The sequence below is a fragment of the Oryctolagus cuniculus genome, chromosome 15 (genome assembly GCF_964237555.1).
Source record: "Oryctolagus cuniculus chromosome 15, mOryCun1.1, whole genome shotgun sequence".
NCBI lineage: Eukaryota > Metazoa > Chordata > Mammalia > Lagomorpha > Leporidae > Oryctolagus > Oryctolagus cuniculus.
The window spans coordinates 2416917-2440735 of record NC_091446.1 but is presented as its reverse complement, the minus strand read 5'-3'; the positions used below and the strand labels follow the sequence as shown (position 1 = coordinate 2440735).

The window sequence follows — 23819 nt, the reverse complement described above, 5'->3', positions numbered from 1 at the left end:
CTTTTGAATAAAATTTAACTAGATTGCTTTGCATCCTGTAATTGTTTTGGAATCATTAGGGACCTGATCGTTCATCTATAGTTTTGGGGTGTTTTTAACTCCATCTGTCAAACAGTGGAGACTTTTAATGACACGTTAAAGTGTTGATAAAACACAATTTTCTTTTTAATGATTTGAACATTTAGGTGGAAAAGCAAATAGGCTTTTTGAAGGCATCCTAGTCTGCCAAGTGCACTATTTAAATTGTCTTTTAAAAATGTTTTATTGTTGCTGGTGTATTTTTAAGAATCAATTATTTTTGAAAAGAAAAAATACATACAGGTTTTCTATGTTGTTTTGCTTGGGTGTTTTTAAAGCTGCAGTAAATTCCTCTGTGGTCTTGTTTAGACCCTGGCATTCACTAGAGGCCCAATTTCGAGGGCTGAGAATGTACCTGTGACCACCCAGAAAGTTGGGACCAAACCGAGCTGTAAACCCGACTTGTGCCTCGTATCGTCGGCCTCAGAACGTGGCCCATTTGATAGGGCCTGGTGTCTGCTCCGGGGTTAAGGCGAGCAGCACTATTTATGTCCCCCTTGGTCGGGACCCCCACAGGAGAAGGACAGTGAGGATTGGCTGCCCTGGAGCCCGGCCTCCTCCTGGGAGGAGCTGATACACTGCCTTCTCCAGGAAGCGTCCCTGTGCCCTTCTGCCTCGCCCAGGGTGGCTGCCTTCCCTGACCGTGGGATATGGAGTCTCTTCCCGCTGTACACAGTGCATCTGTGAGAGCAGGAGCTAAAACCAGACCTGGGGGGCCGGCATTGTGGCGTAGCAGGGAAAGCCACTGCCTGCAGAGCCGGCATCCCATACAGGCACTGGGTGCTGGTTTGTGTCCTGACTGCTCCACTTCTGATCCAGCTCTCTGCTATGGCCTAGAAGAGCAGTGGAGGATGGCCCAAGTGCTTGGGCCCCTGCACCCATGTGGGAGACCTGGAGGAGAAGGCTCCTGGCTCCCGGCTTCGGGTCGGCCCAGCTCCGGCCACTGCTGCTGTTTGGGGAATGAACCAGGGAAGGAGGGGCTCTCTCTCCACCTTTGCCTCTCTGTAACTCTGCCTTTCAAATAAATGAATAAATATTTAAGGAAAAAAACAGACTTAGGAAAGCTCATCTGTAAACTCACCTGTTAGGAGCGGTGGCGTTCTTGACTAGAAATATGTTAATTATACCTGTCATCGTTTGATGGGAGGGTTCTTCAAAATGTCTGTAGAAAACACATGTCATGAAAAAAGGTGGGCATGGGTTTCAGAACAGTTTTGCTCCAAAATAAACTTTTTTTATTTATTTATTTTTTTTTTTTTGACAGGCAGAGTAGACAGTGAGAGAGAGAGAGACAGAGAGAAAGGTCTTCCTTTACCATTGGTTCACCCCCACAATGGTCACTGCGGTCAGCACACCGCGCTGATCCAAAGCCAGGAGCCAGGTGCCTCCTCCTAGTCTCCCATGGGGTGCAGGGCCCAAGCACTTAGGCCGTCCTCCACTGCCCTCCCGGGCCACAGCAGAGAGCTGGCCTGGAAGAGGGGCAACCGGGACAGAATCCGGCGCCCCGACCAGGACTAGAACCCGGTGTGCCGGCGCCACAGGTGGAGGATTAGCCTGTTGAGCTGTGGCACCGGCCCAAAAATAAACTTCTTAATTGCACTTCCCACACCCTTTCTGAAGTGCCTTCTCGCAAACCGCTGTGTGTTGCTGTCACGCTTGTGTGTTGCTATCACACCCATGCGTTGCTGTCACGCGCGTGTGTTGCTGTCACGTGCGTGTGCCGCTGTGCCCGTGTCTCCCACACTTGAGCGCATGCTGTTCCCAGGGCTGCAGGAGTCAGTGAGGAGGCCCCTGCGTCACTGGGGACAGCGTGTGCTACACCTAACGCTGTCAGCAGCAACAGGAGCTTGGGACCCTCAGGGCTGCGTTCACCGCAGACGCGCCCCGGCAGACGCCCTGGACCGGCTGTGTTGTGGAGGTCCTGGCGTCAGCACTGCAGTCTCTCTCTTTCCTGTTCTCTTTCTTTCCAAACCTCCATCGTGGTACCGGCTGCATAGCTGCTGGCGGGCAGGCAGCAGGGAGCGGTCACCTGTGTTGCAGGTTCCTTGGCTGACCTGAGAACATCTGATCAGAGCAGGGAAGGCCCCTTGGGTGTCGGAGGAACACCAGCACGGGCCGCTCACTGTGACCCCAGGTTTCTCGTCACCCTCCCTTCCTGCGCCACTGGCCACAGGCCCCCGAGGAAGAGGCCACCCTGCGTGGACAATCTTGCCCATGAGTCAAATGCACCATGGCATGAACCCACCACATTTGGATGGAACATAGAGTTGAAAGGCCTTATTCCAACTTCCCCCTTCAAAAAGTGAGCTTTGCCCATAGCAGGTGGCACAGTTCCTTTGTTGTCTCAGGTCCTGCCCCTGGAAGGAACAGGACTGAGCATTTAGCAAGGGTCCTAATTAAGAGCAGGACAAATCCGTCCGTCGCTGGGCGCTCTGCTAAATTGGAGGTCATTGTGCCTTCCCCCGTGGTATTTAGCAAGCGTCCTGCGTGGAGTTTATAAAGTCACCTCTGTTGCTGTCCTGTGTGTTGCTGGAACTGTGTGCCTGCAGGGGCTCTCCCGGAGCCCTGGGGCCCCCGCCCACCCCTCGCATCCTCGAAGCAGAGTGGCCCAGACTGCTTGCTGCTCAGCTCGGGTGCTTTTCCTGCTAAGGGGGTCTCGACTGCGGGCTGCAGCCACCTCAGGTCTGGCTCAGGACACAGCCTGTGTGGACTCCTGCCAGATCCCAGAGGAACTCCGTGGAGCCCCTGTCTTTGTTCCCTTGAGTGACCCTTCAGTGTCACCAATTCACTTTCCCAAAGCTTAAGAGGAAAATGTTACGCTAGGAGGGAGAGAGACTGGCTGTGCACGGAGTTCACGGGAGCCCTCATCCTGGCACCACCAGGCCTCCCTGGGCGGAGCTAATGGTGCCAATCACCCGGGAGTGACTTCAGACGTTCGGCCTTTTTTGTTATATCAGATGGACTCAAGCCAAGTCCAAGACAGTTTAAAATTCTTTGGGGAGTAGAATTTTTTCAGAAATGAGCCCCTATGATTCTTGCTGCCAGTGCAGTCAAGGAACCCCAAAATCTGAACCCCCAAGTCTCCCACCAAGCTGGGCAAGTTTTAAAGGATTTGGCAGCAACTCAGGGAGAGGCTGGGAGCCGTGGTGCTGGGGACACACCAGAGGTTGACCCTGAACCAAGGCTTCCTGCCAGGGTGTGGCCAGCCTGCCCCACCGTCCTTCCTGAGCGAGTCCCTGGGTGGGTGCACCTGTCAACCTCGAGCCTGGGGCTGTGCAGTCTCTGCCCTGAGTGGAGCTGAGTGGAACGCAGAGGGAGTCTGAGAGCAAGGCCGGCCTCCCTGCAGCGCCTGGATGCGGGGGCCCTGCAGGGACTGTGCAGCTTAGGGTTGGCCGCGTGCCTCCCCAGGCTCCCTGCTCCGAGTTCTCGGCAACTTCCTTGTCTAGAAACCCAAGCCTCGTGCAGGTAGCAAAGCCAGCTCTCCCTGCAGGGACTTCCGTGTCAAAGCCAGGACATGTGCCGGAGCATGTGTGCAAACCAAATCGGAAGTAGCATCATCCCTGGGGGTTCTCTCTGCAACCCAGGAGGGGGTGGGCTTCTGTGGTGACAGCGCCACGGGAGCTCCGCCCAGGCTCCGCGGTGCGCCGGAATCCAGAGCCCCTGGATTGCACACAGCCGTGTGTTTCTAGAAGTCCCTAAACTAAGCCATCTGAGAGCCTGGCGTGGCTGCACCATGGGACCCGGTCCTCCCCGTGGTCTTGTGGAGGGAGGCTCCCCCATGCCAGGGCCCTTTCTCAGCCACCAGCTGTCACCCCTGCCCAGTGGAAGTGAAAGGGCCCCGAGTCATGCCATTCTCCTGAGGCTGATCGGGTGGCAGCTGACATCCTGGGTGAGGGTGGGGGAGCCTGGTGTGGCCCCTGCATCCCCCACAGGCCCTGGGGTGAGGGTCTTGTCCTTTGCAGCCTGTCTTTCCAGCTGGAATCCATAGCCGTGCGGAGGCCGTGTCTTCTGGGGGTCCCAAGCAGTGGTGTTTTCCCGGAGACCATGCACGGCCACGGGAGTCACATGTTGGTAGCATGTGAGGGGCTAGACTCTCAGGAAGCCCTGGGCGTGGCATTTACGTGAGCACAGACCACGGAGCCAGTAATCACGGGTGTTGCAGGGTTCAGCGGTGGGGTGGTCTGGAGAAACTCCCCCACGGTAAGGGCGGCCGTCAGCGCCCCTTCACACAGCAGCTCTCCCAGGCTCGAGCGAGCTGGCGGGGTTGGAGGAGAGGGCAGGGCAGGGAATAAATTTTATTTTATCGCAGAAATGGAAATTTGTGTCGTGGCTTTAAAAATCTGGTTTTATGTGTGTGTTTAATGCCATTCATTTTAAATGTAGCATCATAAATCCTCGCTTTGGAATCAAAGATGTTTAATTACGTTTCACCCATGAATCGTTATCTAATGCCAATAGAGAAAGAGTTAAAAAGGAGAACCACAGAGTAAATCAGAGGTTGAGATCTTTAGCACACGCATAAAAAATCAATTTAAGATGAATTTTACTACTATAAAAATTCTTCAAATATCCTTTTAAGAGTGGGAAATGCTCAGAAACACAGCTCTCATCTCAGTCCCCGGGCAGTGTCGAGGGAGCGGCCGCCTCGGACGGCCTGACCGTGGCGGCTCGGGCGTCTCCGGGGGCGCGTGACGCTCAGTTGTCACAGGTGGGTCCCGTAGCCCGGCCTCCCTCCCCAGGCACTGGCCTCCCCATAGCGCCATGATGGCCGTGTGTGCCATCCCGGGGTCCTCCCAGCCCTGAGGCCAGCTTGGCTGCCTTTGACCAGCACCACGGCCCCATGCCCTCCTGCCCACGTGCCCAGCCCAGGTGGCTTGCTGTGGCTCTCGTGACAGTCCCACGCCTGGTGTCCTGGGACAGCCGGTGCCTGATGGTGGCAGCTGCTGGAATCCCCCGCCCTGCCCTGACCACAGTGCTGACTTGGGCTCCGTGAAGGTAACTAAGAGGGGGTGCATTCCACACCCCTGTCAGCTTCTCACCGTGACCAGGCCCAGGGCCTCGCCATGTCCGCGGAAGGGGCGGGCTGCGAGGGCCTGCTCTGGCCGCAGTGGGCGGAACGCCGTGGCCGCTCACTCCCACATAAGCGCTGGAGCTGGAAGCCTCCACATTGCCATACTGCTCTCCTGTTTGAGAGGTGGACTTCCTGGGCAGTGACCAGACGCTGGGCAGGTGCTCTACCCCAGGGTGAGGTTTCACTGCCCATGGCACACTCGAAGCCCAGCCACCTGTGTCGTTAACACAAGGGCAGCCCCCATAAGGCTGGGCTCGGTTGATGGGATGGGTGCGTGCGCTTCCCCCATGCGCTTTGTTCTCTGCTCTCACTCCGGCACTCCAGCCGAGGTGCCCGTCTGTCTCTGCTCGCCGCCTTGTCCACGTCCTTCGGGTTTGCATGAGCGTTGGTTTCCCTCGAGGGGGAAGCGGGGACTTGGCACCAGAGAAGCCACCGGAGCTCTCGGGAAGAAGGTGGAGATCTGAGAAGCTGTGGCGATGCATTCTCTGCGAAGCCAGCCACTCACTCTGCAGGACTGAAGCGGAACCACTGGTCAGCTCAGCCCCGGGGCTGTGGTCCACTGGTCACATGCACAGGGACAGGCCCCAACCAGGGAGCATCGAAGTGGGAGCTGAGAGTGGCCCCAGAGCCCTGGTCCGCCCCCGCACTGTGTTCTTAGCTCTGCTGCCTCGATCAGAGACATCTGCAAGGCTGGCCATGAACGGCCATGCTCGGACCCCTGCCCGCAGTCAGGGAGCCGTCTCGCCTGGACACGCAGCTCTGCCCCGTGGACGGCCACGCTCAGACCCCTGCCCGCAGCCGGGGAGCCGTCTCGCCTGGACACGCAGCTCTGCCCCCTGGACGGCCACGCTCGGACCCCTGCCCGCAGCCGGGGAGCCGTCTCACCTGGACACGCAGCTCTGCCCCGTGGACGGCCACGCTCAGACCCCTGCCCGCAGCCGGGAGCCGTCTCGCCTGGACACGCAGCTCTGCCCCCTGGACAGCCACGCTCGGACCCCTGCCCGCAGCTGGGGAGCCGTCCCTCCTGGACACGCAGCTCTGCCCCCTGGACGGCCATGCTCGGACCCCTGCCCGCAGCTGGGGAGCCGTCCCTCCTGGACACGCAGCTCTGCTCCCTGGACAGCCGTGCTCGGACCCCTGCCCGCAGCCGGAGAGCCGTCTCGACTAGACACGCAGCTCTGCCCCCTGGACGGCCACGCTCAGACCCCTGCCCACAGCCGGGGAGCCGTCTCGCCTGGACACGCAGCTCTGCCCCCTGGACGGCCATGCTCGGACCCCTGCCCGCAGCCGGGGAGCCGTCTCGCCTGGACACACAGCTCTGCCCCCTGGACGGCCATGCTCGGACCCCTGCCCGCAGCCGGGGAGCCGTCTCGCCTGGACACACAGCTCTGCCCCCTGGACGGCCATGCTCGGACCCCTGCCCGCAGCTGGGGAGCCGTCTCTCCTGGACACGCAGCTCTGCTCCCTGGACAGCCGTGCTCGGACCCCTGCCCGCAGCCGGGGAGCCGTCTTGCCAGGACACGCAGCTCTGCCCCCTGGACGGCCATGCTCGGACCCCTGCCCGCAGCCGGGGAGCCGTCTCTCCTGGACACGCAGCTCTGCCCCCCTTGCCACTGCTGCTGCTGCAGATCCAACACACGTCTCCTGGCCGTGCGGCCTGTCACTTCCTTGCATCGTGTTCACGTGGTCCCTCCCCCGGAATGGCAGGTGGCTCCCCTGTGGAACATCACTGCCTCCTGCAGCCACGCCTGTCACACATGTGTGGGCTGCACTTCGAGGTGACGAAGGCTTCTCCTCTACTCTGATCCTCGCAAGGTTGGTGAGTGTGTGCCGAAGAGAAACACCAACATGTAGACCGAGGCACACGCCAGCCTGCCAGACAAGGTGGTGGCTGCAGGGGCCCGGGCAGGAAGGGCTGGAGGGCCCAGAAGGGCTTCCTGCACCTGCGGGGTGGGGCTGCCCGTCAGGCCCAAGAGGCAGCACAGACACGAGGTGTCTGGGCTGGACCCCAGAAGGTAGGGAAGAAGGAAAGACAGTGACCCGGGGCCGGCGTTGTGGCACGGTGGATACAGCTGTCGTGTCATCTGTGATACCAACATCCCATACGGGCACCAGTGTGTGTCCCAGCTGCTGTACTTCCAAACCAGCTCCCTGCTAATGGCCCAAGAAAAGCAATGGAAGATGGACCAGGTGCTTGGGCCCCTGCACCCAAGTTGGAGACCCAGATGAAGCTCCTGACTTCAGCCAGGCCTGGCCCTGGCTGTTTTGATCATCTGGGGAGGGAACCAGTAGATGGAAGACCTGTCTCTCCTTTTCCTTGTATAACTCTGACTTTCAAACAAATAAATCCTTTAAAAAATGAAGAAATCAGACCCAGTGCCACCTCTCGTGAGTGTGGGGTCCTAAGGGAGAAGATGAAACGGCTGCATCCTCCACGAGGGGCCCTGAGCTGCAGAGGTGGACCTTCTCCAAGGGGCAGCGTCTCAGTCCAGGAGCCTAGAGGCTGACACCTGCCAAGGGTGGAAGTCGGCTCCTGGGGGGGGGGGGCGGGGAGACCAGCAGACGGACGAGCAGCGCCCCGAGAGGCAGCAGCTTCAGCTGACCTTCAGAGGCGGGTGGGGCCCAGAGAGGGACCCACAGACACGCCAGGCATAGGCATGGCCGTGCTGTCGCTGAATGAGCCAAACTCAAACCCAGACGAGGCCTGGAGCGGGGTCAGTGGCCAGAACGTGGGCCGTGGAGTCCCCCCATATGGCCCGCTACGTGGGAGACCCATGACCCTGCTGCCCCTGTTGTAGGGGGCCGGAGTCGGGCCAGAACGTGTGAGGCTATCTGGCCCCTTTTCTGGATAAAATTCCAGGAAGTGTATTCTGGGAAATATTTTTTGATAATGGGATAGCTGATTTTCGTGGCAAATGTGCATGATGAGACTTGATTGGGAGACGGTGGCGCCTGAGTTTCGGTGTCACGTTTGCTCCTGGATGTGGCCATGCTGCAGGCCACCCCTGCATACGGCAGGGCACTTGCCTGTGGGTGCAGTGACATCCTGTGTCTCCCTTCCCCTTCCTGTTCGCAGGACATCTGCTGGACGCCTAGCACAAGCCCAGGAGCAGCTCCAGGGGTGCCCTGGGCCTTGTCCTTGTGTGGAAGAAGGTGCTGGAGGCTGACTGAGCTCCTGTCTCCCTTTTGCAGCCCTGCAGAGGCCCCCGCTACCCCTGAAGGTCTCGGAGGCCCGAAGAGAACGCCGGAGCCCCTGGTGCAGTGCGAGGCCTGGCTCCACGCCTACTTCCACGAGCCTTCGGCCATCCCCGAGCTGCCCGTGCCTGCTCTCCATCACCCCGTTTTCCAGCAAGGTCAGTGCCCGAGCCTCCCGCCGCGTGTCTGTGAGGGAGCCTGGCTCCTTAACTGCCCCGGCTTCGCGGTTCATTTGGTTGCCTAGAGCAGCTTGGTGCTCTGTCGTCATCTGAGCATGGCAGGCGTCTGGGCGGGAGGAACAAGCGCCCGTGCTCTCCACCCACTCCACACGGTTGTGTTAGTCTTGGCACGAGGTTGCGTAATTCTTGGCAAAGGCAATAAAAATGATGCCTGCAGATCGACTGTTGACTCACTGGCTGAAAGCTTTAAATGGGAACGCATCTGAATGGCAGTAAACTTTTCAATCAGCGTATTGTTAACTTAATCTGACTGCTTGCCAGTGGCTCAGGGAATGATGCTTGCTGGGGACAGTTAGCCACTTGGGTAAGCTCAGGCGGTGATAGTGACATCACGGGAGGGAGCAGCATCGTAGCACCTTGGACAGGTTCGCGATCTGATTTCCCGAACTCGCCACCATCTTCAGAGGTGACCCAGAGCTTGTTGCCTAACGGTGGCCTGGACAAGGCGGTCGGGGCCGTGATGGCTGCAGACATTGCCCAGACCTTGGATCTGCCCGATGCAGAAGTTACTTGTTCAAGCCGCTCTAGACACATGTGCCAGAAGTGTGTTTTCAACAGTGATTTTTTTTTTGACAGGCAGAGTTAGACAGTGAGAGAGAGAGAGAGAGAGAAAGGTCTTCCTTCTGTTGGTTCACCCCCCAAATGGCTGCTATGGCCAGTGCGCTGTGCCGATCCGAAGCCAGGAGCCAGGTGTCTCCTCCTGGTCTCCCATGCAGGTGCAGGGCCCAAGCACCTGGGCCATCCTCCACTGCACTCCGGGCCACAGCAGAGAGCTGGACTCAGCAGTGATTTTTAATAATCACTTGGGCATAAGTGTGCCTGTAGTCACATGCAGACGTGTAATTATACAGGCGTTTACACATAGGTATCCCTGAGGAAGCAGTACCGTGAGGTTTTAAATATGGTGAACAGGGAGCAGTCTGGAGTCTCAGAACGGGAGTTTGCTAAGCAAGTGAACAGCGCTCCAGCCGCTGCCGTTGTTCTCAGCGAAAGCAGACACGCAGCCGAGTCCTCGGCAGGAGGGAGTGGAGCGGCCCCCAAGGTCGCCGGCGAGTCGGACAGGTGCCTGATGAGACCGCGAGTGTCGTCTGTGCGTCTTGACCTGAAGCTCTGTGGTTGAGGTGACCCCCGGGATCACGGGACTGGGTCACCAGGTTTCTGTGGTGGGAGACCCCAGCGTTTCCAGAAAGGGGCCCCTGGGAGGAGTCTGTGGGAGCTGGGAAGGATGGCCCTCTGCGCGGTGCTGCACCTGCCTCACCTGGACCTGGCTGTGGAGGTTCAGCCCCTGCCCCCAGCCCAGCACTCGGCCCGCCTGCCCGACCCTCCCACGTCCATGTGGTGCACCTCCTCCCCGCCAGGCACAGGGCAGCCATGTTACCGGGGGGTCCCAGGCAGTCAGAGGCCCATTTTGCTTTTCCAGTGAGGGCTGGGAAACCTGGGAGCAGAGGACCCTTCTGTTGGCTGTTGCTATTTTGGGGTTAACTAGTCCTGGCAGTAGGAGGAGGCACAGCCCTGCCCGGCTGGCTCGCTCAGAGTGTGTTAAATAAGCGTGCTGAGACTTAAGGGCTCAGAAGAGAGAAATTCTACAACCAGGGCAGGAAGCCTCTGTATCGTCTTACAGGGAAAGGTGGGGAGAACGAGCCCGTAAAACCCGAAGTTTACTTAAGGTTTGTGAGCAGCTCAGTGAAAAACGTAGAGGGAAAGACCGCCGGCAGATCACCAGCTCTCTGCAAGGCAGACGGGGATCCTGGCCTGGCGCTGGCTCTGCGGGCCTGGTCCCACCAGGGTCCAGAGAGAAACTTGTTCTCATGCAGGCCAGGCCGGGTGAGCCAGCGCAGAGAAGCAGGGATCCTGGAGTGACCGGGGCGTCTCTGAGCTGCAGCAGCGGCACCAGGACTTGGCGTCTTCTCCCTGGCCGCTGCCGCTGCTGTGTGTGCTGGACCTTGACCCAGGGCCTGGACCTGGGGCTCCTTAGACCGGCCCTAGTGCTAGGAGGCTTGGGGTTGCTACACTTAGCACTGCCTCCCTGGCTCAGGGCGCACACCGGGGCACCTATACCTGGGCTAGCAGGCTCAGGCGGGTCCCTGTGACCAGCAAGACCTAGCAGTGGTCTGTGGGATGGGTGAGTGCCACCAGCTGGCCTAGCCCTGCCGTGCGGGTGGGTGCTTCCAGCTACGACCAGGCCCCACCAACAAGGTTGGGGGTGGGAGGGAGGTGTCAGAAGCATCCTCCTTGCTCGTGGCGCCCTGGGAACTCTGAGACGAGATGCAGACCAGCGCATGTAGCCCCAGGGGCCTCCTTGTGGGGCCGGTGAACAGCCAGAGGTTGGAGCTGGGGCTTCCGGTGCCTGACCAAGCGCAAACCAGGCCTCTGCAGTCCACCGCCGTGGTTTACCTCCTGCGCCGGCCCAGTGCGGCACCTGCAGTTGAAGAAGGGGCAGTAGCTGTCCTGATACACTTGCTCACTCCCGTGGAGTTGGTGGCTGCCCCAGATGTGACGCCCTTGCTGTGCACCGCCGAGCTCCACGGTGAGGGGCAGCCTCTGGCCTCAGAGCCGTCTGCAAGCCGTGGCGCCCCGGGAAGCAGGTTCACCCAGGAGGAGGGAAGGATCGGTTTCACTGTGGAATGAGCGCGTTCCTGGCCGAGTCCATCTCCGTGCATCTTCCTCCTTGGAAAGGCTCCACCCGCCGTCGTGTACCTACCGCGTCTTCACTGAGATGCAGACCACGTCTGTCTGTCTCACCCTGGTTGACCTGTGCTTCCTGAAGGCCTGCTGTGCGACTCCAGCCTCAGGCCCAGGCCTGCAGAGAGGCCCTCTCTGCCCCTGCCACAGAGCCCGTCTGCTCCTGGGGGTCCCTCTCTGGACAAGCTGTTCTTGGTTGGCTGGCTTGTTACGGGTATGAAGGTGAACCGCGGGAAAGTCTGCTTTAGTGGGCTCACACCTTCCAAATCTGGGTGACTGCGTGATTCGACTTCTGACTGAGAATTCCCGGATTGATTAATGGCAGGTTAGCCTTCGGGTCTGTCCACAGAAGGCCAGTCCAGCTGTGTTCCCTGACCACAGGCCAGGAGGGCTGTGTGGCTGCCCTGTGCTGGGACCACGGCAGGGTGGGCTCGTGGCTTTGTCGTGTGGTTAAGGGATTAGAACGAAGCCTGCACTGTGAACAGCGTGCGTGCCGATTTCTCATCTGGCCACCGTCTCCATGGCGGCTGACACGGAATCAGCCAGAGCTCGCCTTGTCTGTCCCTTGTCTGCCTCGCCGCTCCCACCTGCCAGCCGCACGCCTTCTGGGCTCCTTCGCTGGGCACTGGGCAGCGCCGTGGCACAGGGACGCCCTTCGAGGAGGCCGCTTCCTGTCACCCTCTTGTGAAAGCTTCGTAGCTTATTTTGAAATTGTTTGTCCCCAAAAAGTACTTATTCTGGTTTTTCCTCTTTACAAAGGGAGAGGGGAAAGGGGACTCTTTTTTTTTTTCTTTTTACAAAGAGAGGAAGGGAGAGAGGGCAGAGGGATCTTCTCCACTGGTCCACTCCCCAAATGGCTACAACAGCAGGGGCTGGGCCAGGCCAGAGCCAGGAGCTTTACCCAGGTCTCACACATGGGTGCAGGGGCCTAAGCACTTCGGCCATCTTCTCTGGCTTTCCCTAGGCATATTAGCCAAGAGCTGAATTGGAAGTGGAGCAGCCAGGATTAGAACCAGCGTCCAAGTGGGATGCTGGCATCCCAAGTGGTGGCTTTACCCACTATGCCACATCAGCCCTCAAAAAGTACTTATTTAATGATGCCATACTTTTTTTTAAAGATTGAGTCATCAATTTGAAAGGCAGAATGGCAGAGAGAGAGAGGTCTTTCATCCGTTGGTTCATTCCCCAACTGGCCACAACAGCCAGAGCTAGGCCAGACCAAAGCCGAGAGCCTGGACCTCTTCCCCGGAGTGGGTGGCAGGGTCCCATGGACTCGAGCCGTCAGCTGCTTTCCCAGGCCCCTTTGCAGGAAGCTGGGTCAGAAACAGAGCAGCCAGGGCTCCAGCCAGCACGGCAGTGTGGGATGCCAGTGTCACAAAGAGCTGCTCGACCGGCTGCACCGTGGTGCCGGCTCCTGAAGCCATTCTAGAAGTGCACCTTTGCTTAGTGCTTCCTTTGTCGTGAAATGACACTTAAAGCCGTAGTCTGCGATACAGGAAATGGAAGGCTGGCCGCCTGCCGTGGGTGGGTTCTGCCGTGTGTCCGTCGGAAGATTGTTCTATACCCCAAAAATCGTACATTTCTAATCAAAAATCTCGAATGCTAATCCAAAGTTTTGAAAATACAGAAGTCTGTCACTTAAACATCTCCTCTCTTGACCTGTCATTTCTCACCTTGTAACGCTGCTTCTCTGCTTTGTGCACCTGGCACCCTAAAACAGCTCGGAGGGTGACGGCCGAGTGGCTGGAGTACCAGCAGTCAGAGTTTGCCAAGAGCACTCTTGAGAAAGTTCTAGAAGAACAACCTACAGAAAACAGAGGAACCTGCAGGTGTCTGGTGTGTGACGACGCTCTTGGTGTCTGAGCCCCACGGCCCTGGGCCTGGGCAAGAGGGCAGAGCCCTGGACCGGGGCCTGGTTCTGGGTCCTGCTGGCTGGGACCGCCGTCCGCCCTGCGCCTCCTCGCGGGTGACGGTCTTCACCACGTGGGCTGTTTTCTTTCCAAAGGAAATGCAGTGTTCCCTTGCCAGTGACATCGTCGGCACTTTGATAACTCCTCAGCGCAGCTGTTAGCTCGCAGCCATGAAGCCCAGTTGCAGGACAGCAGTACAGTCTGTGTTCTTCAGTCCTTGGGCCCCGTGGCTTCTGTCTCAGAGGCGGGGTGGGGGGCGATCTTGTTGGTGCACGAGGGTCTCTGCCGAGAGCCTTGCAGGAGAGTTCGGGGGAAGCCCCTGTCTTGGAGTAGGAACCGGTTTTCCTCCGTGGCCTGGAAGACAGTCCCCTGTGCTAGTGCCTCCAGTGGGGTCGAGGAGTCACGGTGAGGGGGAGGGGAGTGTCGCCGCCCTGAGCCCTCACCAGAGATGCCTGTTAGGGTAGAGGACATCTCAGGGAGGGAAGTCCAGCCCAATCCTCCCAGCACCCCACCGAGGGGCCAGCCATGGTTCATCCTCCTGGCTGTCACTCACATCCGGGAAACAGCCCCCTGGTCGGGTACCCCTGCCTGGCACCAGGTGACCACCCTGGGAAAGGCCTCAAGCCTCCTCATCCTCTGGCCTTGTTCTGCGCTGGCGTCCTTCAGAGTGTCCCTTGAGTCACGAGTCCAGCCCGAGTGGTCTGCTAAGGGCCAGCGGCCGAGAGGGGCGTTTTCGCACAGGCCTGCATGTAGATCCCTAAGGACACCGGCCTTTGTGTTTCCCTGCATGCCAGTGTCCCCACGTCCCCCGTCCCGACCCTGGAGAAGACACTCCCAACCCGAGCAGGGCATGGCTGAGCCGGGAGCTGACACTCCCAACCCGAGCAGGGCATGGCTGAGCCGGGAGCTGCATTTGCAGGTGCTGATGGACAGCTGGCCTCGCGGTCCTGTCCAAACGCAGGCTTTGTGGGAATTGCTGCCCGTGCTGTTACTGCCTGGTGGAGCCGCGTGGTTCGCAAGCCGTCCTAGGCCCGTCTGTTGAGGACAGGCTCACCACGCTGCACTCGGGCTGAGTGGGAGAGAAGCAACGGTGATGCGGGCAGCCTTCAGGCTCCTGCACAGGGAGAGCAAATGTGCAGACCTAAGACAGGACAAAGACCGACCCAGACCCAGAGGCCGTGAACCTGAGGGTGGCGGGAAGATGTCGGGGATCTGGAATCAGCGCAGGAAGCCAGCTCCGGGAGCACCAGCCTTCCCTCCCAGAGTCAAGCCCAGCGTGTTCCAGGGGTTTAGAGCCACAGCAGCAGAGCTAAGACTTAGGGACAGACACAGGGCAGGACTGCACACAGCTGAGGGCCACAGCGTGCGTGCAGCACGGGACCGAGGTGGGGAGTGACCGCTAGCCTCATCAGGGACATCCACTCACCACCCACGGGATCAGATCACTGTGCCGTGAAGTGCACGCCTGTGTGACACAAGGCCAGGCCCACACCTCTGTTCTGCACAGCTGTGTGTGTGGCACTGCCACCTTCTCCAGGCACCCTCCCTGCTCGTGAAAACAGTCCCTTCTCCTGGCCAACTGCCTGGTCCAAACTGAAATAGCCATGTCAGTTCCAGCCCCCCCCCCAGTGGCACAACAGCTGTAGATTTGCTGGATGCTGTGTCCAGCGGGGAGGGGAGGGCTGCCCTGGGGGGGCATCACCCGCAGGAGGTGCCCGCAGAGCCCCTGGTGGGGGGCAGCTCTCCCCGCCAGCTCTGACTCGCATCCACAGGGCTGGCCTGTGTGGATCGCCTGCCAGCCCAGCTCAGTGAGGACGCGCATGCCTGCCCCCAGCCCTCTAAACACAGCTGCGTCTCGGCACACTGGCGAGCTTCCCGGTCCACAGGGCCTGAGGTCCAATTCATGTTGTGTTACGCAGGCTCCTGCTGGCGGTGGTCGCAAGGGCTTGTTGGTCCTTGTGCTATGCAGCAGTCTTGGACCAGGAGACAGTTTTAACCGCCATACAGGTGTTCCCTGTGTCTCAGCCCCTTCATCCGGGGTGGGGAGATGTGGATCCAAGTCCCCTGGGAAATGTGCATGAGGTTATATGTCGCTCCCCCTCTTCGTGGAGGAGCAACACAGGACCCTGCGCTGTTCTTTTGTCTGCTCGGCCCTCCCCGGGTTTGCTGCTGGTTCTTCCCGGGTTGGCTACTATCCCTTCCACCTCCGTGGAAGGGCAGTTCCCCCTGGCCGCATTCCCCACTTCCGCAGGGGAGCGGCACCCCGCCGGCCGGTTCTCTCGGGGGCTGCACGGGTTCCCTTAGATGTTCCCCATAGATGTTCCTTGGTGCATGCCGTCTCTCTCCTCCTTTATAGTCCTCCTCCGCCAATCCCAACTCGGCTGAGTACGCTGCTCTCCAATCAGGAGCAAGTCCTACAGTTAATTGGTTGAACTGGAGGCAGCTGTGCGGAAGCTGTTTACTTCTCTCCCAGCGCCATATTGTGGGAGAGCAGATGCATAGAATAAGTCCTAATTCGAGTAACTTAGTCTAGTCCGGATTGCTCCCCACAGTTATACCTGCATATCTATCCTCCCTGCCCCTCCCCAAGACACACTGACACCTAGAACAGGCAAGCACACACACCTGTTAGGAGAATTTGATTAAAGTAGGGCAGTGCTTGTGAAGTGTAAGATTCCTACTTTAATGCTTGTGCACATTTAAGAAGTGTTTCACTATTTGTTGATAACCTAGCTGCTGTCTTATGTACAAGGCCACTTCCAAAAGTCATAGAAAGTGAAAGTAAAAGATTAAGTTAATTTTGGTGCACAAGTGTGTGGAATACATGCATGTGTTCATAACATGCGTTTCCATGCGCCTTTTCAAGACCCGTTTTTTGGCAAGTGTCTGCCTGAGCTGGAACTTGGCACAATCCGGGGGCAGGGTGGGAGAGCCGGCATGTGACTCCCTGTTTGGTTTGGGGAGAGCCCCTGGCGTGTCGCTGCTCTACTGTGGGGTTGCCAAGGACGCCTGAAGAGCCAGGACCAGGCCCAGGGTCGAGGGTCAGCAAAGCTAACCGGGACCTGCAGAGGCTGCCTGGACACTGTTGACCAAATCTGTTGCTCTGAAAGAGCCCGAGGAGTGACAGGGACCTGCCCTGGAGAGCTGTGAGTGGTGGAGTGGCCAGCCGGAGGCTGCTCCAGGTCCTGGGCCCGAGCCAGCCCTGGCTGGTGGACCTCTTACCTCCCTCAGGAAGTCATGGCAGGGTCCCCCTCCCCTGGTCTACTGAAGTGGCTGGAACCGAGCTCAGCCTGCCCAGTACCCTGGGCAGAGAGCCCCTGGCCGGTCAGCCGTTACACAGGGCACCAGCAAGCTGCTTCCGTGGGCGTTTGTCCTGGACCTCCAGAGGTGGTCACATCTTGGTCTCTGGAAGTTTCCATGAATCCAGGGAAAAGCGCCGTGAGAATGAATGCTGCCGCACAGCGTCGCCTACCCTGGAAAGGGAACCGGGGCTGCTGGGAGGGCCACTACTTCCGGTCTTGTCGGATGAGAGTTGGTCTCCATTGCAGTGAATGCTACTTGCAATCTTAGAAGTTTTGAGTGCTGCTTTCTGAGAAAATACTTCACAGTCTAACCCACCCGTGGCACAGCAGCTAAGCAGTCGTTCACTCTCCGTTGTGCAGTGCATAGAGAAGAGGGTCTGCAGGGCCCTAACCAGGGGCTGGGTGCACGTCTGCTCTGAGGGCACCACGCAGTCAGATTTTCCTTACAAGGAAATGGAACTGCAGTGTCACTTTCTTCAGTAATCTTTGTGTTTGAAGTAGGCTCTCAAAATAGGAGTTTTCTATCAAGCCTGGTTTAAAATAAGACTTAAACATGCATTTTAAATTTATTTTGTACTGTGGTCATGAGAGAAGCTTGCGCCACTTCCGTATGATGTTTGCATGAGTGGTTTGTTGTCATAAAGTATTGCTTAGTCAAATTTTGTAGGTAGACTTAGTACGTTTTGAACTCCGTTAGCAGTCACAAATAGAATTCCCTCTGTTACCTGTGTTTATAGAAAAAGTATAAATATTTTAATTTTTAATGTTTAACTTATTAACATTAATTTATATAACTTAAAATATTTTCTTAATAAAATGCATGTCATCAATGTTTTAAATATGTAATTATTAATATAAAATTAGTGGCAGTAATGCCAGTGCTACCGTGTACAAATGATCACTTAGCTTAAATGGTTCAGCCCTCGTGGTTGTGGCCTGCAGCCCTCAAGCCCCGGCTGACGGGGTCTGAGACTGATGTGTGTCTGCCCCCCCAGGCTGTATTTCCCATGTCTGAGTGGACTCATCAAGTGTTTATGGGGAAGACCATCATCCTTGCTGTGGGGGGGCCATGGCCGTGGGGACCGCAGAGCTCCCCAGGGAGCTGTGGGAACGTGAGCTGCTGCGAGCCACACCGTGAGTTTCTGATGAAGACGACGGAAGAATGAAGTAGAGGAGAGAGAACTCCTTTCTGGAGACCTCTTGGGCCATTCAGTGCCCACTGGACTACTAAGGCAGGCGTCTGGGTCTTGGGGTATCACAGGTGAGCCCGTCCCTCAGCCAGTGTCAATATGGATGGTAAAACCGTTACTATGGCAACTACTTTTTCTTGTGTTGAGTACCACTGCTAACTACTGCACACACACACCAGCAAAACGAGGAGACACGCATGGCCTTGAGTGTGTGTGTGTGTGCGCGCACAGCTGCTTCCAGTGCTGGGCCCCCTCTCCCCTGCCACCACCCCCAGGACGGTTTCTTCCCCAACTTGGGGAGCTGCAGCAAGGCCTCGACACCAGGCTTCGAGACATAAGGGCTTCTCGCGCAGCCAAGACATACACTCTTCACAGAAAATCCACATCCCTTCCTCGTCCTGGGATAAAATATGCAAGACCCAACATAATGGCACATCCTCCCTTTTTTTCCCCCAGAATTGAGCGTTTGATGTTCGAGAGCAGCTAATCTGAAAGGCCACCCCTGGAAGGCTGCAGAAACCGCACCTGTTTGTGGCACATGGAACGCAGCACAAATCGCGCGGAATATGATGGTGTCGTTAGTTTGTGAATTGCATCCTTGAAAATAACTGTGGAGGAGCCAAATCGGTTTAAAAGAAGATAACAAAATGGCTTAAGCTACTTAGGTTGAATGCCAATTATATTTTAATATTCAACTGAGCATATTTTACGAAGAAAAAAGGCGGCGTTGACGCCTGCATAACTCACTGGCAGCGTCGACCAGCTGTGCCACTGTACTCTGCGAATCACTTTGTGCATTTTAGTAGCTCAGTAATTTAGTGGAGGACTACCTGAGTGATGGCATTTTCAATGAGCAGGTAATCTACAGAGAATTTTTATATGGTTATGAGTTCTCTGCTTCAGCCCGGCAACACAAAAATACATCAAGACCAATTACGGTATCAACTTTCAGTGTGATACCCTTGCCACGCAAGTGCATGTATTTCTGCCCCAGGCATTTCAAATTGCATCTAATTTGAAATCTTTGGGGTTTTAATTAAATTTCAGAATATATGGAATTCTTCATTAGTACCTGCTCTGAATAGCAGATTACCCTTCTCTCGCTCTCTCGTTAAAGAAGTAGGCTGTGGTAAATAGCTTATTCGGGAGCTGATCATTTGTGGGGCCTGGGTATTGGAACAGAAATGGTGAAATGCAAAATAATATCAAAAAGATTATTAGTCCAGGGAGAGTCTCTTGATTTGTATTTTAATGGAATTTTACATTTCTCTTAATGATTTGCAAATTGTCCTCTGATTATAAGATGCATTAAGCTTTTCATTTTAATGGCAAAGACACAGCCATTAGCAGAATTTTTTTCTGTCTTCTTTCCAGAGTGCCTCCCTGCAGCAGATAAATATTGAAACCATTAACACCTTTTGATGTGCGTTACGGTCGGCATCCTGGACCCTCGCCTGCTGGCCGTGGTCTCGCAGTGCAGAGCACCTGGCCTGGGACCCCAGCGCTTCTCCTGGGGCCGGGACACAGCTGCAGCAGCCCCTCTCCCCTTGTAGCAAAAGGGATGCTGGGGATGGCGGTGCCTTGTGTTAGCGCCAAAGTATTTGAGGCTCGATTTTTGTTTTAGGACAGCGGCCTCTTCAGTGCTGGGCCCAGGGGCCCCCGGGCCCGGCCATGCTGTGTTGCCAGCCAGGTTCCACCCCTCAGGTGCTTCCACCCGACCAGGCACAGTGAGACCTGCTCTGTGTTCGCCACTGACCGGGCTGACCACGGCGGGACCCTGACGAGCAGCACCTGGCTGTTTGGGCCTCTGAGGCCATGTCTCAGGACATAGAGACTTAGAGGCCCCTGCAAGACGATGTACATGAGTTGAGTGCCTTGTGCTCTGGCTGCCAGGCACGTGCCCGCCCATCCCGAGCCTTGGCCCGGGGGCCACCGCGCCCCGGCAAGACAGGGTTCTCGGGGCACATGGCTCCTTTAAGCAGAGCCCTGGGGACCTGGCAGCCCCATTCAGTGCGTGATTGGGAAACTGAGGCTGAGTATGGGACACTTGGCCACGCTAAGCCCGGGGCCTTGGCAGGGCAGCTCAGGGAGCCCCTGTGGGGCTACAGGGCTGCATGTCACTGCCTGCGTTGGTGTGGGAGATGGTGCCACACTGACGGCCCAAGCCCCCCGGGACACCGCCCGTTTCTTTCTGAAGTACTGAAGGCTGGAAGTCTGCCATCCAGGCGCCCACAGGGTTGGTTTCTGCTGAGGCCACCCGCTGGCTTGCAGCTGGTCACCTGCTCCTCATGTCCTCACACGGCCTCTCCTCGTCCCTGAGGTCCCTCTCCTGTTAGGATTAGGACCAGTCAGGCTGGACTAGGGCCACCCTCGCAGTCCCACGGGAGCTGCATCCTCTCCGTCAAGGCCCCGTCTTCCCCCTCGGTCACCATTGGAGACACTGGGGTGAAGGCCACAGCCCAGGAGTTTGAGCAGACAGTCCAGCCCACCATACCCTGGGTGAGCCTCTGATTTCCCGAGTGGGGACGGTGATGTGTAAAATTGTCACCAGCATGAGCTGAGCCCCCGGAGACTCGACACAAGGGCTCCTGCCTGGCTCTCCGAGGAGCCCGTTCCCCAGAGCCCGAGCTGCTCTGGCCTGGGCTGCTGCGTGAGGGCCTGGCCGCTCATCTGAGGCACACAGAGTACGTCAAGGTCAGCCTCCCCTCCCCAGGGCACTTCTTGTGCCTGCCACCTGTCAAGGCTGGAGGAAGGGTGGCTGCGTACTCAGAGAGGGGGTCTGGGTTTGTGATAGCTCTCACACGCACCTTAACAGGGCCAATTAGTATTTTAATTGGACAGAGAACATTTTCGACCTGTCATTGTTCTACCTGCCTGCTGTAAAGTTCTGGGCCGTAATAAATGCACTGAGGGACTTCAGGACTCTGAGGTGACAAGGTCACAGCACAGGCCCATGTGGGCTCGCGGCCATGGAGGAGGGGTTGTGGTTGGAGGGCAGTGGGCCAGGCGCTCAGCCCATCAGCCATCCAGGCTCAGGGCTGCTGCCCCCACGTCTCCTCCCGGTGCGCCTGGCTCTCGGCTCTCTCGTCTGCTGCTTTGTAGGCAGCTCCTGGGTACCAGGAGGCGTTCTTCAGCCTGCAGTGGGTGGGAATGAGGTCAGGAAATGAGTGCCACTGCTCACCCAGGTGTGGTCACCTTGGGTGCACCTGTGAGCAGGTGTCTGCTCCTGGGGCTGTGCCCAGAGGGCATTGTCTGTCCAGGTGCCAGTGAGGAGACGCAGAACTGAGGAAACACTGATGGGCCAGTGTCCCTGGGCCAAGTCTCCCCTGAGGGTGAGAGCAGCCCAGGCCTGCTCAGCCCACTCAGAGTGTGGAGCCCACAGGTGTGGGCGGTTCCTCCTCTTGGTCCTTGGCCTGTTACAGACGTCAGGGAATGCAGCAGCAAAGTCCGGTGGATTGTGAGTCATTTTCTTCCGGATAAACAGGGCAGCCGGGGAAGGAGTTTCAGTAAGCAGAACTGGTGAGCGTTTTGATGGGAGGTTGGGGTCTCTGCTATTTTTATTGTGAAATACTTCACGTGAAAATGTATTCATGTTGGACTTGAGATGCAGAAGATGTAGGACAGAGTTGGGCATCCAGCGCCCGGGTTCAGAAATGAGACACCCCACCTTCCTCTAATAGTGTTCCACATCTTGCATTTTAATTTGTTTTTATTCTATTTGAAAGAGAGGCCAGGACAGAGACAGACAGATCTCCCACGTGCCAATTCACTTCCCAAATGCCTGCCAAAGCAGGAGCCCGGAGTGCCTGGGGGCCATCACCTACCGCCTCCCAAGGCATGCATCAGCAGGAAGCTGGGAGGGGAAGAGAGCCAGGACTCGAACCCAAGCACCCTGGTGTGGGGCGCGAGTGTCCCGAGCAGCATCGTGACCACTGTGCCAAGGCCTGCCCTGCGCATCTTAAATGAATAGAGTAATACGGGTGACACCTGTGGCGTGTTTCCCGCAACGCTCCTGTAAGACCCATGTATTTTGGATCCTATTGAGATTTTCACGTCATGTAACTGTACAGAGTCTCATGTCACAAATGTGCCAAAGTTTGTTTCCTGTCCTTCTGCCAGGGGAGGGGACATTTGGGTTCGCCTCAGTTTTCGCCTTTAAGATCAGTGATGCTACAAAAACGCGAGTAGGTGCGTCCAGTGTTCCAGCTGACTTGTGGGCAGCGTGCCGGAGAAGAGGGAGCTGTACGGAAGGAAAATTCTAGAAATCCACACGGAGCTCCTGGAGTCAGCTGCAGGACACTAAGCCACACGTGTGTGGGACCCACACGAGCCCTGGCAAAGACCAGGGGAACTACATGTGTGTGAGACCATATGAACCTGGGGCACTGCACACTGAACAATCCCCAGACGAGGGAACAATGCGAGAACAGTGCAACCAAGACCTTCTCTGTGTGTTTTCGTAAAAATTGGTTGTTCACAGTGAAATTAACAAGGCTGCGTTTTGAGTTTTACAGCAGCCCGTGGAAGTGACACGTGTGCCGGGAGCACAGGATAGGGCGGGGAGTGTGCCGGGAGCACAGGATAGGCCGGGAAGTGTGCCGGGAGCACAGGACAGGGCGGGGAGTGTGCCGGGAGCACAGGATAGGGCGGGGAGATGGAGGTAGAAGGTCTGATGTGTCACTATCCGCAGGTAGGCTTGGGTAAGTCATGGCTGCACATCATAAATTGCAGAGCAGCACTGAGACACACGGCTCCTAAGGCAGTGGAGAAGGCAGAACCAAGCGCTGGTTCTGAAAGCAGTTTGAGGACAGGGAGAGGAGGACATGAGGAGCCAGGAAAGAGATAAAGAGCAGAGTTGGTCGACCTAAACCCAGGCATTCTGCTGATCGCATTAAACGTAAATGGCCTTGGAACTGAAACAAAAAGGCATGGATCAACAGACTAGCTGAAGTCAGGTGCTGCTACATACTCCTACAATACACAGGTAGTTTAAAAGTATGAAAGAGAGTGCCAAGCACAACAAGAGAAAAGTGGAACACCAGGGATAAGTACCTGTCTTCACTTTCAGGCTGCTTAAATATTTACATAGTGTATCTTAAATTTTTGAAGATCTTAAAACTAATAAGTGAATTTATCAAGTTTGAGAATTCAGTTTAAACATATAAAAATTTTAATTATATAATAAAATAAAGTACTTTATAATAGTGTCAAAAATTAAAAGTATTTGCCATGAATAAAAGATAGGTAGGGCCTCCCCCTAGATTGTATAAAACGTAACTGATGAGAGGCCCGTGTAGAGGAGGCGCCTTGGCCGTTACCAGTGTGGTGGTCGCTTCTCCTGACTGTTGTCTTGTATTCAGGGAAATCACTTTTAAATTCCCAGTTGATACTAAAAGTGCAAAAGTGAAGTGCAGAGGGCCGAGGATATTTAAAATGCTTTTGAAAAAGAAGAACGTGGGGCCACCACCTGCTGCATCTGTATCCCAAATGGGCACTGATTCAAGTCCTGGCTGCTCCGCTTCTAATCCAGCTCTCTGCTGTGGCCTGGGAAAGCAGTGGAAGATGGCCCAAGTCCTTGGGCCCCTGCACCTGTGTAGGAGACCTGGAAGAAGCTCCTGGCTTCTGGTGGGACTAGCCCCAGCCATTGTGGCCATTTGGGGAGTGAACCAACAGATGGAAGACCTCTCTCTCGGTCTCTCCCTCTTTCTGTCTGCAACTCTACCTCTCAAATAAGATCTTTAAAAAAAAAAAAAAAGCCTACATCCACAAAGGCATGTTGCAAGAGGGAGTGCGGGAGCTCTATCAGTAATACTACCCACAGTTTGGAGTTGCGGTGTCTGACCGCAAGAGGCTGGGGCAGTGCACTGAGGCAGATCCGTGCAGAGTTTTGTCCCCATCTGTATACAGATAGTGAAAGTTAGCAAACTACAGAGGCACACAGTCACGTGTGTGACACACACACTGAGCGCACGCTGCTGCTTTACTTGCTGGAGCCCTGTGATTGGCAAGAGTGACTCCCTGTGGGGCTGTGCAGGCTGGGACCAGCAGGGGACGAGGCAGAGGGGGTGCCCCGTGTCCTCACAGCGTAGGTCGCACAGATGCGTGCAGCGGTCAGAACTCAGCAGCCGCTGCCCTGGACACTGTGTGTCCTT

At 56.7% G+C, this 23819-nt stretch overlaps 1 protein-coding gene across 3 annotated transcripts in view; it reads left to right on the top strand.

Moving 5' to 3' along the window:
• Window positions 1-23819, top strand: part of MGMT (O-6-methylguanine-DNA methyltransferase) — a 282001-nt gene that overhangs the window by 219271 nt on the left and 38911 nt on the right. For all 3 annotated transcript variants that reach the window (XM_008249830.4, XM_070058278.1, XM_051836651.2), the window contains one exon: window positions 8342-8502. In XM_008249830.4, coding sequence (XP_008248052.3) covers window positions 8342-8502 — 161 coding nt within the window. The remainder of the gene's footprint in view (window positions 1-8341; window positions 8503-23819) is intronic.